This window comes from Micropterus dolomieu, linkage group LG06, assembly GCF_021292245.1.
Source record: "Micropterus dolomieu isolate WLL.071019.BEF.003 ecotype Adirondacks linkage group LG06, ASM2129224v1, whole genome shotgun sequence".
Classification (NCBI taxonomy): Eukaryota; Metazoa; Chordata; class Actinopteri; order Centrarchiformes; family Centrarchidae; genus Micropterus; species Micropterus dolomieu.
Genome location: NC_060155.1, coordinates 30,447,050 through 30,460,528, shown reverse-complemented (window position 1 = coordinate 30,460,528; position 13,479 = coordinate 30,447,050). Strand labels below are relative to the sequence as shown.

The 13,479-nt window shown below is 39.7% G+C and overlaps 1 protein-coding gene across 1 annotated transcript in view; it reads left to right on the top strand.

Moving 5' to 3' along the window:
- The window catches only part of LOC123971832 (mitofusin-1-like), a 13,003-nt gene extending 960 nt beyond the window's left edge, over window positions 1-12,043 (top strand). Inside the window, exons 3-15 of the mRNA XM_046050845.1 lie at window positions 800-935; window positions 2,598-2,760; window positions 2,921-3,045; window positions 4,101-4,209; window positions 4,338-4,445; window positions 4,900-5,053; window positions 6,620-6,687; window positions 6,803-6,924; window positions 7,033-7,159; window positions 7,362-7,466; window positions 11,411-11,513; window positions 11,593-11,813; window positions 11,888-12,043. Coding sequence (XP_045906801.1) covers window positions 800-935; window positions 2,598-2,760; window positions 2,921-3,045; window positions 4,101-4,209; window positions 4,338-4,445; window positions 4,900-5,053; window positions 6,620-6,687; window positions 6,803-6,924; window positions 7,033-7,159; window positions 7,362-7,466; window positions 11,411-11,513; window positions 11,593-11,813; window positions 11,888-12,043 — 1,697 coding nt within the window. The remainder of the gene's footprint in view (window positions 1-799; window positions 936-2,597; window positions 2,761-2,920; window positions 3,046-4,100; window positions 4,210-4,337; window positions 4,446-4,899; window positions 5,054-6,619; window positions 6,688-6,802; window positions 6,925-7,032; window positions 7,160-7,361; window positions 7,467-11,410; window positions 11,514-11,592; window positions 11,814-11,887) is intronic.
- Window positions 12,044-13,479: the final 1,436 nt, after the last annotated feature.

Genomic DNA, 13,479 nt, shown 5'->3' with positions numbered 1-13,479 from the left:
CTATAAAGCTGTTGATGAGTCGGGGGGGAGGGGCTCACTATAAAGCTGTTGATGAGTCGGGGGGGGGGCTCTCTATAAAGCTGTTGATGAGTTGGGGGGGGCTCTCTATAAAGCTGTTGATGAGTCGGGGGGGGAGGGGTTCTCTATAAAGCTGTTGATGAGTCGGGGGGGAGGGGGGGCTCACTACATAGATAGACCAAAGTCATCACCACCACTTTGTACCGGACACACACCCGAAACCTTTCATTCACATCGACCCCTAGGGGGCGCTACAAATGCAAGAAATGGGCGGGGCATAACACAAATTAGACTATAGGTGCGTTCAGGATGCCGGCGGCTGACTTTCGCCTTGATAGTCTAGCATGAGCTACAGATGACTGCAGGGGCGGGGAATAAAAACAGCGCCGTCAAGTCGGACACAGTCTACCTGCGTGAGTTTACTGTGAGATCAGTGACTGATCAGGCAACAGTGTGGTTCCAGCTTGGTGCAGTCGGGGAAACTAACTGTGGCCGCCGGACTCGGCGCCTGCAGCCGCCTTGCTCCCGCGAGGTTTTAATGTCATGTGACATGGTGACGTTTTGCAGCGCCGGCGAAAGTCGGACACAATTTCTAACCAGCATGCAGTTTAACTTCTTTCACAAAGGACAGAAGAACATGTGTGATGACATGAACAGAATCTAGAAGAAACAGTTTAATGAAATCAAGCTGTGATTTTTCTGTAACAGCAACTCTGGAAACTTTGATCATCATCGGAGATTTTCAGCCACGATAATGGTATTTTGTTTGTTGTGATGTCAGAGGCGTGGCGGGGTGACGAGCTGGGTCAGGTGGCCGTCGAGGAGCAGAGTCTGGAGATGCAGAGTTGTGCCACCAAACTGTCGACCATCAGAGAAGTCCTGCTCAGGAGGCACATGAAGGTGGCGTTCTTCGGCAGGTAAAAGTACAGGAAGTGGTCAGGTGATAAGTGGTTGCTATGGGAGAGGCGGTAACCACGCTTCATATCCACACGGCGATAACATCCGTTCATATTACTGTAAATCAATATCACAACGTTAGTGTCGTACTTTTCTGTAATATCACGTCACAGTGAAACAAGTTACAGAAAGCATCAAAGCTGAAACAGAGCGGTTCACGTTTCACACTGAGCGCTTCAGTTTGAGAATAAAATAAGAACTAGTCAGAAAGACAGTAAAACAGCAAGTAGCACAAACGACCTGAACTGTCAAAGAACAGCAGGGGAAAGTCACAGAAGTTTGTTGTCTGCTGACCTGAGATCAGTTTTTCTGCTGAGTCGTGCTGCTGAGACAAACTGTCAGATAAACTTATCTCTGATTTACAAACTGCTGCGGCTTCCTGCTTCGGCTGAAACACATTGGGAGTATTAACGGCCGAGATGTGATGAGCAAGAAGCTGAGGGCGTGCTGGATGATGTAATAACTGCTGGATGATGTAATAACTCATCAGGAAGTGAGTTTCCCTGTAAACTAATTTACATGTTTTTAATAATTCAGCCCACAATTCAGTTTGTTTTTAACTTACTTGACTTTGTGTATTTCTTTAGGAAATATTCTCACTTGCTGTTTCTAAGTCTAAATAGTTTATAATAATAGAAGGAATAAAACATGAATGCTGTGAGTCCAAGTTTGAACTGGGGTAGTGGTGCACTACAGCCTCTTGTGGCCGAAAGGAGTATTACAACAATAAACTCTTGATCCTTTTTTTAGTTAAAACAGGAGAGAAAACGTTTTAGACTTAGAAGAAACAAATGAGAATAAACAAATTTAGTAAAATCAAACTGAAATGTGGCCTGAATTATTAACAAACAGGTAAAAACACAGGAGATAAAACTATTAAAAACAGACACCAGAATATTTTTTCTCATTTGGCTCTCAGGGCTTCCGTAGCGTTTCTAAAGCTACGCAGTGCTAAGACAGTAAACAATGTCCATTAAACAGGAGCAGCTCAACAAATATAATATGACGTTTTGAAAAGTAAAAAGAATCAAGAAATTGTTTAGTTTCTTGAGGAAAGCACAGCAGCTTCTCCGATTCAACTTTAAAATTTAACTCTGAAGTTCATGCTTTGTGTTGTAAATAGTTTCAAATTACAACAACAAAATAATCCCGACTCAAGGTTCACTTACTGGCTTTTTCTGGAGCTTTTTTGTACAGACTTCAACTTAACTTCAGTTGTAACTTTAATTTCAATTTGAGCTTCAATTTAAGTTCAGTTTTAACTTCAACTAAACTTCAATTGTCAGTTTAATTTCAATCTTAACTTGAATTTTAGATTTAATTTCAGTTATGACTTTAATTTAAACTTAAATTTTAGCTTCACTTTTAATTTTAACTTCAATTTCACCCTCAAGGTTCACTCACAGTGGCTTAAATTAATTAAGCACTTATTACTTACAATTTTGAGTTGAGTGAATTTATTTAATGGCTGCAGTTACTCGTTATTGAATTGTTACAGATTTTAGAATCTGCTTCACTGCAGCCTTTGAATGCCGTTCACACAGGAAGTCGTAATAAAACACTAATTTAATAAATGACAGCTGCTGTGCAATAACTGATGGTGGTTAATGTGTCTGATTCAGGACCAGTAACGGGAAGAGCACCGTGATAAATGCAATGCTGAGAGACCGAGTGTTGCCCAGCGGCATCGGTCACACCACCAACTGCTTCCTGAGAGTTGAAGGGACCGACGGAGACGAGGCTTACCTCACCACCGAGGCGACCAATGAGAGGAGGAGCGTCACCGTACGACAAACGGCCTTTAAAGGAACAGTCGGACATGTCGGTGAACCCTGACTTAGAAACGGATCTGAGGGTTTACTGAGATGTCGGACTGTTTTTATTCTGGTGATGTCTGAATCAGCTGACCTACTGATAACTCCTCCACATTTTTCCTCCTCCTCAGACGGTGAACCAACTGGCTCATGCTCTCCACATGGATCCGACTCTGGACTCTGGCAGTCTGGTTAAAGTCTTCTGGCCTAAAAGCCGCTGCGCTCTGCTGAGAGACGACCTGGTGCTGATGGACAGGTAACACGCTAGGACGCCTAGTGCTGTTCACTTCACATCACCGCTCAGGATTTATTGATCGCTGTCAGGCCTGCATCTGTGTTTAGATTCTGCACGAGACTGCCTGTATCCGTGACGACGGCTGTCTCACTTCACTCGTCCCTGACTCACTAGCTGCTTTCAATTTTAGCTTTCGTGAGTGGATAAGAAACATGGCTTTGGTGTGAAAGACACAGGTTCAATTCCCACTGAGACACATCCATCAACATGTCCCTGAGCAAGACAATCAACCTGAGTTGCTTTACTTCACTTTAAATTTACTTAAATTTAAAATTTTAGCTCCAGTTTAGCATTAATTTTAGATGAAATTCTTGAATTTTAGCTTTGATTTTATCTTAAATTCTTCAGCTTTAGTTTTAATTTTTTTACTTAAATTCCAGCTTAAATTCTTGAATTTTAGATTCAGTTTTTAATTAATTTTAGCTTCAATTATTACTTAAATTTTAGCTTCAATTCTTCAGTTTGAACTTATATTTTAGCTTCAAATCCTATTTTAATTTTAGCTTCAATTTTTGCTTCAATTTCAAATTTAGCTTTAGTTTTAGAATTCTTCATTTCTAGCTTCAATTCTTCAATTTTAGCTCAAATTTTTCCTTCATTTCTAGCTTCAATTCTTCAATTTTAGCTCAAATTTTTCCTTCATTTCTAGCTTCAATTCTTCAATTTTAACTTTGACTTTATTTTTCAACTTTAGCTTATAGTTTTGCTTCAATTTTAGCTTCCACTCTTCAATTTTAGCTTTCATTTTTTTCTTCAGTTCTAGCTTTAATTCTTAAAATTTAGCTTCAATTTTATCTTAAATTCTTCAATTTTACCTAATATTTTTGCTTCACTTTAAATTTTTACTTAAATTTTAGCTTCAAATTCAATTTAAACTTTAATTTTAGCTTCAGTTAAAATTTTATCTTCACTTTTAACTTTCATTATAGCTTCAATTTCAGCTTCAGTGTGCCTCACTGTGGGACATTTTCTGCTCCTCGACCTCTGACCTTTAACCTCTGACCTCTGCTCTGTAGCCCTGGCACTGATGTCACTCTGGAGTTGGACAGCTGGATCGATAAGTTCTGTCTGGACGCTGACGTTTTTGTTCTGGTGGGAAACGCTGAGTCGACGCTTATGAACACAGTGAGGGAACACCTGAAGATCTCATACATCATAGATTATAGATCACAATGACTTCAGTCAGTGTGTGTGTGACATATTTATTATACAAGTCTTTTATTATATCATGTATTATATTTTTCTGTCTGCAGGAGAAACTGTTCTTCCACAAAGTCAGTGAGAGAATCTCCAAACCGAATATCTTCATCCTTCACAACAGATGGGACGCTTCAGTGAGCGAACCTGAATACATTGAGGAGGTGGGTGTGTGACCAACCCAACCTCAGTCTAAACTCAAACTTTCCAGCAGCTGCTTTTATTGTGAAGTTGGTGCACAAACGTAAGAGTTGTCCTTTCAAACGCTGGCTTTGTCACCACGACAACAGAAAATCCTTGGATTGTTTGATAGTTGTTGTGAAATAACTAAACTTGTGTATATTTATATATAATTGGTTTGATAAACAAAAGAACAACAAACAACTTCTTTCATTAGAAATGGTTTTTTTGTTTATTAATTTATATCACATACATTGTTATGCAGATCATTTATTTTCAGGGGGTGTCAGTCACATGTGAGAAAACATTCGGGCCGAGGTCAAACTGACGATTGTTCATTCTTTCATCGTGTCTTCGTAACGACTGAGATGTGAGGGAAACATGGATGCAGTTCAGGAAGTTGGGATGTCCTCTCTGTGTCCTCACTCTGCTGTCCAGGTGAGGAAGCAGCACACGGACCGCTGTGTGAGTTTCCTGGCTGAGGAGCTGAAGGTAGTCGGGATGGACGAGGCTCCCGGGAGAATCTTCTTCGTCTCGGCCAAAGAGGTTTTGAGCTCCAGGATGCAGCGAGCGCAGGGCATGCCCGAGACAGGTGAGCCAGGTGAGCCAGGACATCAGGAGAAGAAGCCTCCTTTCATTACACAGACTCTTGATGTTTGTGTCTATCAGGTTTAACACAGACTTCTCAAAGTGTCCAGAGAATTTTACACTGAGCTTTTATTATTATTCTTTATTCTGCGCGTTCTTCACCATAAGGCTATTCTGAAATAATTTCTTTCTTTAAATGTGTAATTAGTATATTACAATTACAAAGTTTTATAATAGAATTGATCTCATTGTGCTTTTCACACAGAGCAGGTCTGCCCTTTGCAAGGCATACGACAACATGGAGTTATAATACAGTCATTATGATTGTCAGAAAGTTATGATGTCACTCAGCGGAAATAAATATTTTCTGACACGCACGTTATTGTTTTCACCCAGTCTGTGTTTCTGAATACACGGTCACTAAAGAGTTCTCTACAGCTGAAACCAGGAGTCAATTACGCAAAAATGAATTGGCAACAGTTCAGTCAGTTATTGTTTAAGTCATTTGTGCAGTGTACAACAGGATTCTCTGTTTCTCTCTTATATTTTAGAAACCTAAATCTCTTGTTGGTCAGACATTACATGTACATTTATTCATTTAGCTGACGCTTACAATTACAAAGCGACTTAAAATGCTCGCTCAGTCTTGCTCAGGGACACATTGGTGGATGTCTCACAGTGGGAATTGAACCCAAGTCTCCCACACCAAAGGCAGGCATCTTATCTATGCGCCATCACCACCCCCACCAGACACTTAAGTTAAATTGAAAAATTTAAGATAAAAATTAAGTTAAAATTGAAGTTAAAATTGAAGAATTTAAGCTAAAATCAAAGCTAAAATGGAAGAATTAAGGCTAGAATTTAAGCCAAAATTAATGTAAAATTGAGTCCAAATTTTGAAAGATTCATCTGAAATTTAAGCTAAATATCAGAATCAGCTTTATTTGCCAGGTATGTGTACACATACGAGGAATTTGACTCTGGAGTGTACATTGCTCACAATGTGCTTACTCATACAATAATACAATAACACAATAATACAGTAATTAAATCAAACACAGGCTGCAGTACAGAGAACACATAATAAACTAAACAGACAGATTGAGACAATAGTGCAGTGAGCAGAGTGCAAAGGATTGTTGTTATTATTATGTACATGTCGAAGGTGGATGTGATATACAGGTGCACATACAAGCATACATGTATACATGTACCTTAAGCCAGAATTTAAGCTAAAATCAAAGCTATAATTGAAGAATTTAAGCTTTAAAATTTAAGCTAAAATTTATAAAAATCTAAGATAAAATTGAGTAAAATTAAGGCTGAAATTGAAGAATTTATGCTAAATTAAAATTGAAGTATGTAAATGATTTCTTTCTTTAAATGTGTAAAATTGACCTAAAATTAAAGCTAAATTTGGAGAATTTACGTTAAAATTGAAGTAAAAATCAAAGCTAAAATTGAATTTCATGGATAATTCAGGTATTTTTAAATCTGGGCCCTATTTGCACATTTTGGTGTCAAAATGAGTAGGAGGTACCTGCTGACTCAGACCTGTGTCTTCCTGTAGGTGGCGCTCTGGCTGAAGGTTTCCATGAGAGACTGAGAGAGTTCCAGATGTTTGAGAGGACGTTTGAGGTACCACAAAACTCAGTGTGTATACTATGTATACGCAGTATTTCAGTTGGGCAGAAACACTGATGATTAAACTGAGCCTGAGACATGTGACCCCTGGTGACCTTTGACCCTGCAGGAGTTCATCTCTCAGTCTGCAGTGAAGACGAAGTTTGAACAGCACACAGTGAGAGCGTGGCAGATAACCGAGGCCATCAAAGGTCTGATGGACGCCATCAACATCGCCTCCGCCGACAGGAAGTCAGGAACTCAAACTCACGCACTTCCTCTTTAACAAAAGGAGCAACTAATGTCCACAGAGTCGTTTCTCTAGAGTCACAGAGAGTCTCTGACTTTGACCTTTGACAGGATCTGCTGCCTGGAGGAGCGTGAGGACCAGAGGGACCGGCTGGACTTTGTTCGGGGACAAATTAACCGTCTGACCAACAACGTCAGAGAGACGATCAAGACTCTGGCGGATGAGGTCGCTGCCAAGGTGCAGAAATCATGTTCACACACATCAGCCGAAAGACGTTTAGCTTTTACAGCGTATTCATTATATATTATGTACATCAACCAGCTTTTCTCGCAGATCTATCACTAAACACCAGTGTAAAATGTTCTTTATAGCCACAGTTAGGGTCCAGCAGGAGTGTGTCTCTGGTGTTCATGTTGTTGTGTGGATGGTTCGTCGTCAGGTGGCGGCGGCGCTGTCCGATCAGATCCATTCTCTTCCTATTCTGGTGGACGAGTTCAGAGCCGATTTCAACCCGACAAAAGAAACTCTGGAGCTCTACAAAACTGTGAGTGCTGCAGCAACACTACTGTCACTGGTACATACAGTCAACCTCTGCTACAAGGTTCAAAGTTAACGCTTCCGTTTCAGTCCGGCACGTTTAGCCTAGCTTAGCACAAAGACCGGAGGTGGTAGGAACCTGCGTGAGTAGCTCTGTCCGACAGAGAGGCTTTCTCTAAATGTAGCGCAGTTCCTTTAAACTCTCTTTGACTCTGTGACCTCACTGTACCTGGACACACCTGCCTAAAGCTTATCTCTCACACACACAGTCACACTCGATCTAAATGTTGCTTCAGAGGAACTGACGACACAGTAAGCTGCTTTACTTCCAATCCAGTTTACAGCACAAACATGCAGGGTGTGTTTTGATTCTTTGCCTCTCAGACAGGCTGTCCTAACCCTCTGATTGGTGGAGCTTGATAGGGACTGAGAGCAGGATCTGCAGAAAAGTACTGTGAAAGTATAGTTCAGACATGGGACATTGTTTTGGGGGGGACAGATAATTAAGTCTATGTTTTGACTGACAAGTGACCGTGTGTGTGTTTTCTTACAGTTTACATTATTAACTAAATATTATGTTTATTAGTTTCAGTATGTTACAAAAGTGGAAAGCTCTTTGTCACCCAGGGTTGTTTTTAAATGTGCTATATAACAGTGACCCTTGAGATCAGGGACAAAACAACACTTGATCATTTTCTAAAAAACATGTATACATCTTTGTTAAATGAGGCTTTGCTCATGTTTTAGAACAACCTCCCAGTTTTACATTTTTGTCAAATGACATGTTTGCGGGATCAGAACTAGATTTTTGTCAACACCATCAGAAACATAGAAACGTCAAATACATTATTTTGAATGACCTTATCACAGATATTTTTACTCTTAACTGTTTCTTGGTTCTCTTCATTGTATACACATGTTTTTAAATGAATCGTATCTCCTTTTAAAAGTTAGATTTGTCATTGTTTAATAATTACGGTTTAAGTTCTATGTATTAACCAATATAACATTTAATCTCCAATATGAACAGAGATACTTAGAAGTGTTCAAATTACAAATTCACTTTGAAAATGCAACAATGTCATAGAAAAATATTCTTGATGGAACAAAATATATCATCTTTTTTTTAAAAACAACATAAACTCCATCTGACGGTGTTGACACAAAACTGACGGTGGTGACAAACTTGTAAGAAACAGAAAAATATTTCATTCAAAATTATCATTAAACTCTTACAAATATTGTAACATTATAAGATACGAAGAAAATACATAATATAACCAATCTTTTTTTGGATTAACATCTCAAAGGAGTACAAGGACTAGACAATAGTCCACGAACATAACCCCACTGTAAAGTCCAACCTCTTCAAATATATGCGGCTTATACACAAACTACAAACCTCATCTCCAGAAACGTTGGGATATTTTCCAAAAAGCCTATGAATAAAGTGGCTACAACAACGTGGCTTCGTACACACAGATTGTGTTTTTTAAAGGCCTGCCGCCAGTTCAGATCTGTCTCCTATAGAAAATATATGGCGCATCACTAAGAGGAGAATCAGACAGTAACGACCACAAACTGTTGAGCAGCTGAAGTTTTTGTATCAATTATAAAACTGGCACAATTAGTATCTTCACTTCCCAAACGATTAGTTGTTATTCGAGGAAAGGTGAGGTAACACAAAGGTAAACAAGCCTCTGGCCCAACATTTATTTCACTAAACTTTGTTTATATTTACAATTTACAGTTACATTGATCAGTAAAACTATTGAAAATCTTTTCTTTGTACTTTTGTCAATTAAATAAAGGTGTAAATTAAATCCCAATTTATTATTTATTTTTATTGTAAAATATCACAACTTTTGTGTACTTTTCTGATGGATAAGCATAAGCAACACCTTATGACATATTGAGTACTTGAGAGGCTTTGAAAATGAGATTCAATTCAAAACAGAAAGCTATTTTGTGGCAATAGCTTGAAATTCAACACATAAAACTGAATTACAGTAATATCAAATGTTCAGGAAGTAAATATATACTAAAATGAAGAATAATGCACTTCACTGGCATTTGTCAACACCGTCAGACACAAATCCTGACGGAGTTGACAAAATAGCATATTTCCCGTCAAAACACGTGTGCTCATCACAGGAGCCATCTTGTTTATCATTAGTTGCTTGTGACCTCTATAATCTACATAGATTAAGAATTTATGGCAGAAAATATGATACAAATCTTGCATTACATTAATTATGGTGTTGACACACTACGGTTGTGACATGCAACAACTTACCGGAGCTGGAGTGGTCTCATAGCATTAGAAAGAACAAGGAAGTGACAAAGAGTTTTAGCAGCCTTCAATTTTATTTTAAAAAATGTCTGACAGTGTTGACAAAAATCTAGGACACAAGTTGAATCTTCTAAAAAGTACATTAAAATCTATTTCGGATTGTAACTTTTGATACCTATTAAAATATTTACTGAACTACTAACAAATAGTAAGTATAATGTTTAATTTTGCATTACTTTTAATTCTTTTTAAGCTATTGTAATGTAATGACACCTGCTTCCAGACAAGGATTTTTACAGGCACTTGTCACATATTATATAATTTATAATAAAAAAATATATAAAACAATATGAAATAAAATTGTCCTGTTAGTTTTCTGGTTAAATTTATGAATAATATTATGTAAATGTTTTACCCAAAAACTGTTTTATCTGGTGGACATGTTTTGTCCCAGATCTCAAGAATCACTGATAAATAAACTTGAACTTGAAAAGACAAAAGAAAATAGCCATCTTCATCATACAAGGATACAAGTACACAAATCCTTTACTTGAGTAAAAGTACCCTCATCTAAAATTTAAATTTCTAACAAGTCAAAGTACAAAAGTATCTGCTTTTAAAAATACTAAATTTTCAAAAGTACTATTAGTATGGTTATGTTTATCACGGGTTGCTGACTTGACAAACAATTTAAAAATTATTATCAAAATAGTTGCCAATTAAATTTCGGTCAATCAACTAATGGTTTCAGCTGTAGAATTAAAGCTGGAATTGAAGTTAAAATTTAAGAATTTGAGCTAGAATTAAAGTAGAAAAATTAAGCTAAAACTGATGCTAAAATGTAAGAATTTAAGTTAAAATTTAAGTAAATATTGAAGCTAAAATGTAAGAATTGAAGCTAAAACTGAAGTAAAAATCAAAGCTAAAACTGAAGAATTGAAGCTAAAATTGAAGTTAAAACTGAAGTAAAAATCAAAGCTAAAATTGAGTAATTTAAGTTAAAATTGAAGAATTTAAGTAAAAATCAAAGCTAAAATTGAAGAATTGAAGCTAAAATTTGAGTTAAAATTGAAGTAAAAATCAAAGCTAAAATTCAAGAATTGAAGCTAAAATTTAAGTTAAAATTGAAGTAAATATTGAAGCTAAAATTGAAGAATTTAAGTAAAAATCAAAGCTAAAATTGAAGAATTTAAGCTAAAATTTAAGTTAAAATTGAAGTAAAAATCAAAGCTAAACTTGAGTAATTTCAGCAAAAAAAATCGAAGCTAAAATTAAAGATCTTTAGCTAAAATTGAAGTAAAACTCAAACCTAAAATGGAAGAATTTAAGCTAATCTAAATTTCTGTCAATCAACTGGTGGTTTCAGCTGTACTTTTATTAGTTACTGTTAAATAGTTTAATTTATAAAAATTGTTTTTTTTTGTTTATTTGTTTTGTGTGTATAAATCTTACTTTGTAAAGTAACTAAAGCAGTCAGATAAATGTAGTGAAGTAAAAAGTACAAAATCTTCCTCTGAGATGTGTAGAAATATATTTGTACTTCAGTACTTGAGTAAATGTACTTAGCTACTGTCCAGCACTGGTTTTTGTTAGTTTGATATAAATCTTCTGAAGTCAGACATAAAGCTGATAAAGACGTCTCTGTTTGTCCTCTTCAGAAGCTGCTGCAGCACGTGGATGAGAGGATGGTCGGCTGTTTGGCGCATCGCTGCTCTGTCAGCGTCCTCAGAGACGTCAGAGACGCACAGAGACAGATGATCGGTACAACGTCTCCCTTTGTTTACACGTTTCATCGTCATGAAAAGGCAGCGTGACGGCTCTGTGTCTCCTCTGTCCTCAGATAGCGTCCGTCCTCTGCTGTCTCTGTCCGTCCAGGAGCAGCTCTCTGCTCCCTCCTCATCCTTCGAGTTGACCTATGACCTCGGCCTTGCCGCCCTCTGTGCAGATTTCCGTGAAAACATCAACTTCCAGTTTTCTCTGGGCTGGACCGCCCTCGTCACCCGCTTCATCGGCGCCACCAAGGCCAAGCGAGCACTGAGCAGCTCCGACCCACGACTGCAGGTTTGTACCGTGCTAGAAACCTTGTTTAAAACATTCACACAATGAAAACACATCACCATCGTTTCTCTCTGCAGGAAAGATCCAGCTTTAAGGAGGAGATGGTGGTTTCCATAGCGACAGGTCTGGTCTCCGTCACCTCCCGGGCGTCGATGACCGTGCTGGTGGTCGGGGGAGTGGTACGTCCCGCAGGCAGTTTCATTATTGATTCATCTGTTTATCGTTTCTGTTGATGTATTTTGTGAAGGACACCTTTGAACGTTAAATTCAAATTAATCGTGAAATCAATTTATTGGCCAGTTGCCGATGTCTCAGGCGTGTTGGTGTCTGTGATGTGTTGGTGTCTCAGGCGTGTTGGTGTCTCAGGCATGTTGGTGTCTGAGGCGTGTTGGTGTCTCAGGCGTGTTGGTGTCTGAGGCGTGTTGGTGTCTGTGATGTGTTGGTGTCTGAGGCGTGTTGGTGTCTGAGGCGTGTTGGTGTCTCAGGCGTGTTGGTGTCTGAGGCGTGTTGGTGTCTGTGATGTGTTGGTGTCTGAGGCGTGTTGGTGTCTGAGGCGTGTTGGTGTCTCAGGCGTGTTGGTGTCTGAGGCGTGTTGGTGTCTGAGGCGTGTTGGTGTCTGTGATGTGTTGGTGTCTGAGGCGTGTTGCTGTCTGGTTTGGTGTCTAGGCGTGTTGGTGTCTGTGAGCGTGTTGGTGTCTCAGGCGTGTTGGTGTCTGAGGCGTGTTGGTGTCTGAGGCGTGTTGGTGTCTGAGGCGTGTTGGTGTCTGTGATGTGTTGGTGTCTGAGGCGTGTTGGTGTCTGAGGCGTGTTGGTGTCTCAGGCGTGTTGGTGTCTGAGACGTGTTGGTGTCTCAGGCGTGTTGGTGTCTGTGATGTGTTGGTGTCTCAGGCGTGTTGGTGTCTGAGGCGTGTTGGTGTCTGAGGCGTGTTGGTGTCTGTGGCGTGTTGGTGTCTCTGGCGTGTTGGTGTCTGTGATGTGTTGGTGTCTGAGACGTGTTGGTGTCTGAGGCGTGTTGGTGTCTGTGATGTGTTGGTGTCTCAGACGTGTTGGTGTCTGAGGCGTGTTGGTGTCTGAGGCGTGTTGGTGTCTCAGGTGTGTTGGTGTCTCAGGCGTGTTGGTGTCTCAGGCGTGTTGGTGTCTGTGACGTGTTGGTGTCTGAGGCGTGTTGGTGTCTCAGGCGTGTTGGTGTCTGAGGCGTGTTGCTGTCTGTGACGTGTTGCTGTCTCTGGCGTGTTGGTGTCTGAGGCGTGTTTGTGTCTGTGATGTGTTGGTGTCTGAGGCGTGTTGGTGTCTGTGATGTGTTGGTGTCTCAGGCGTGTTGGTGTCTGTGATGTGTTGGTGTCTGAGGCGTGTTGGTGTCTGAGGCGTGTTTGTCTCTGAGGCGTGTTTGTGTCTGAGGCGTGTTGGTGTCTGTGATGTGTTGGTGTCTGAGGCGTGTTGGTGTCTCAGGCGTGTTGGTGTCTGTGATGTGTTGGTGTCTGAGGCGTGTTGGTGTCTGAGGCGTGTTGGTGTCTGAGGGGTGTTGGTGTCTCAGGCGTGTTGGTGTCTCAGGCGTGTTGGTGTCTCAGGCGTGTTGGTGTCTGTGATGTGTTGGTGTCTGTGATGTGTTGGTGTCTCAGGCGTGTTGGTGTCTGTGATGTGTTGGTGTCTCAGGCGTGTTGGTGTCTCA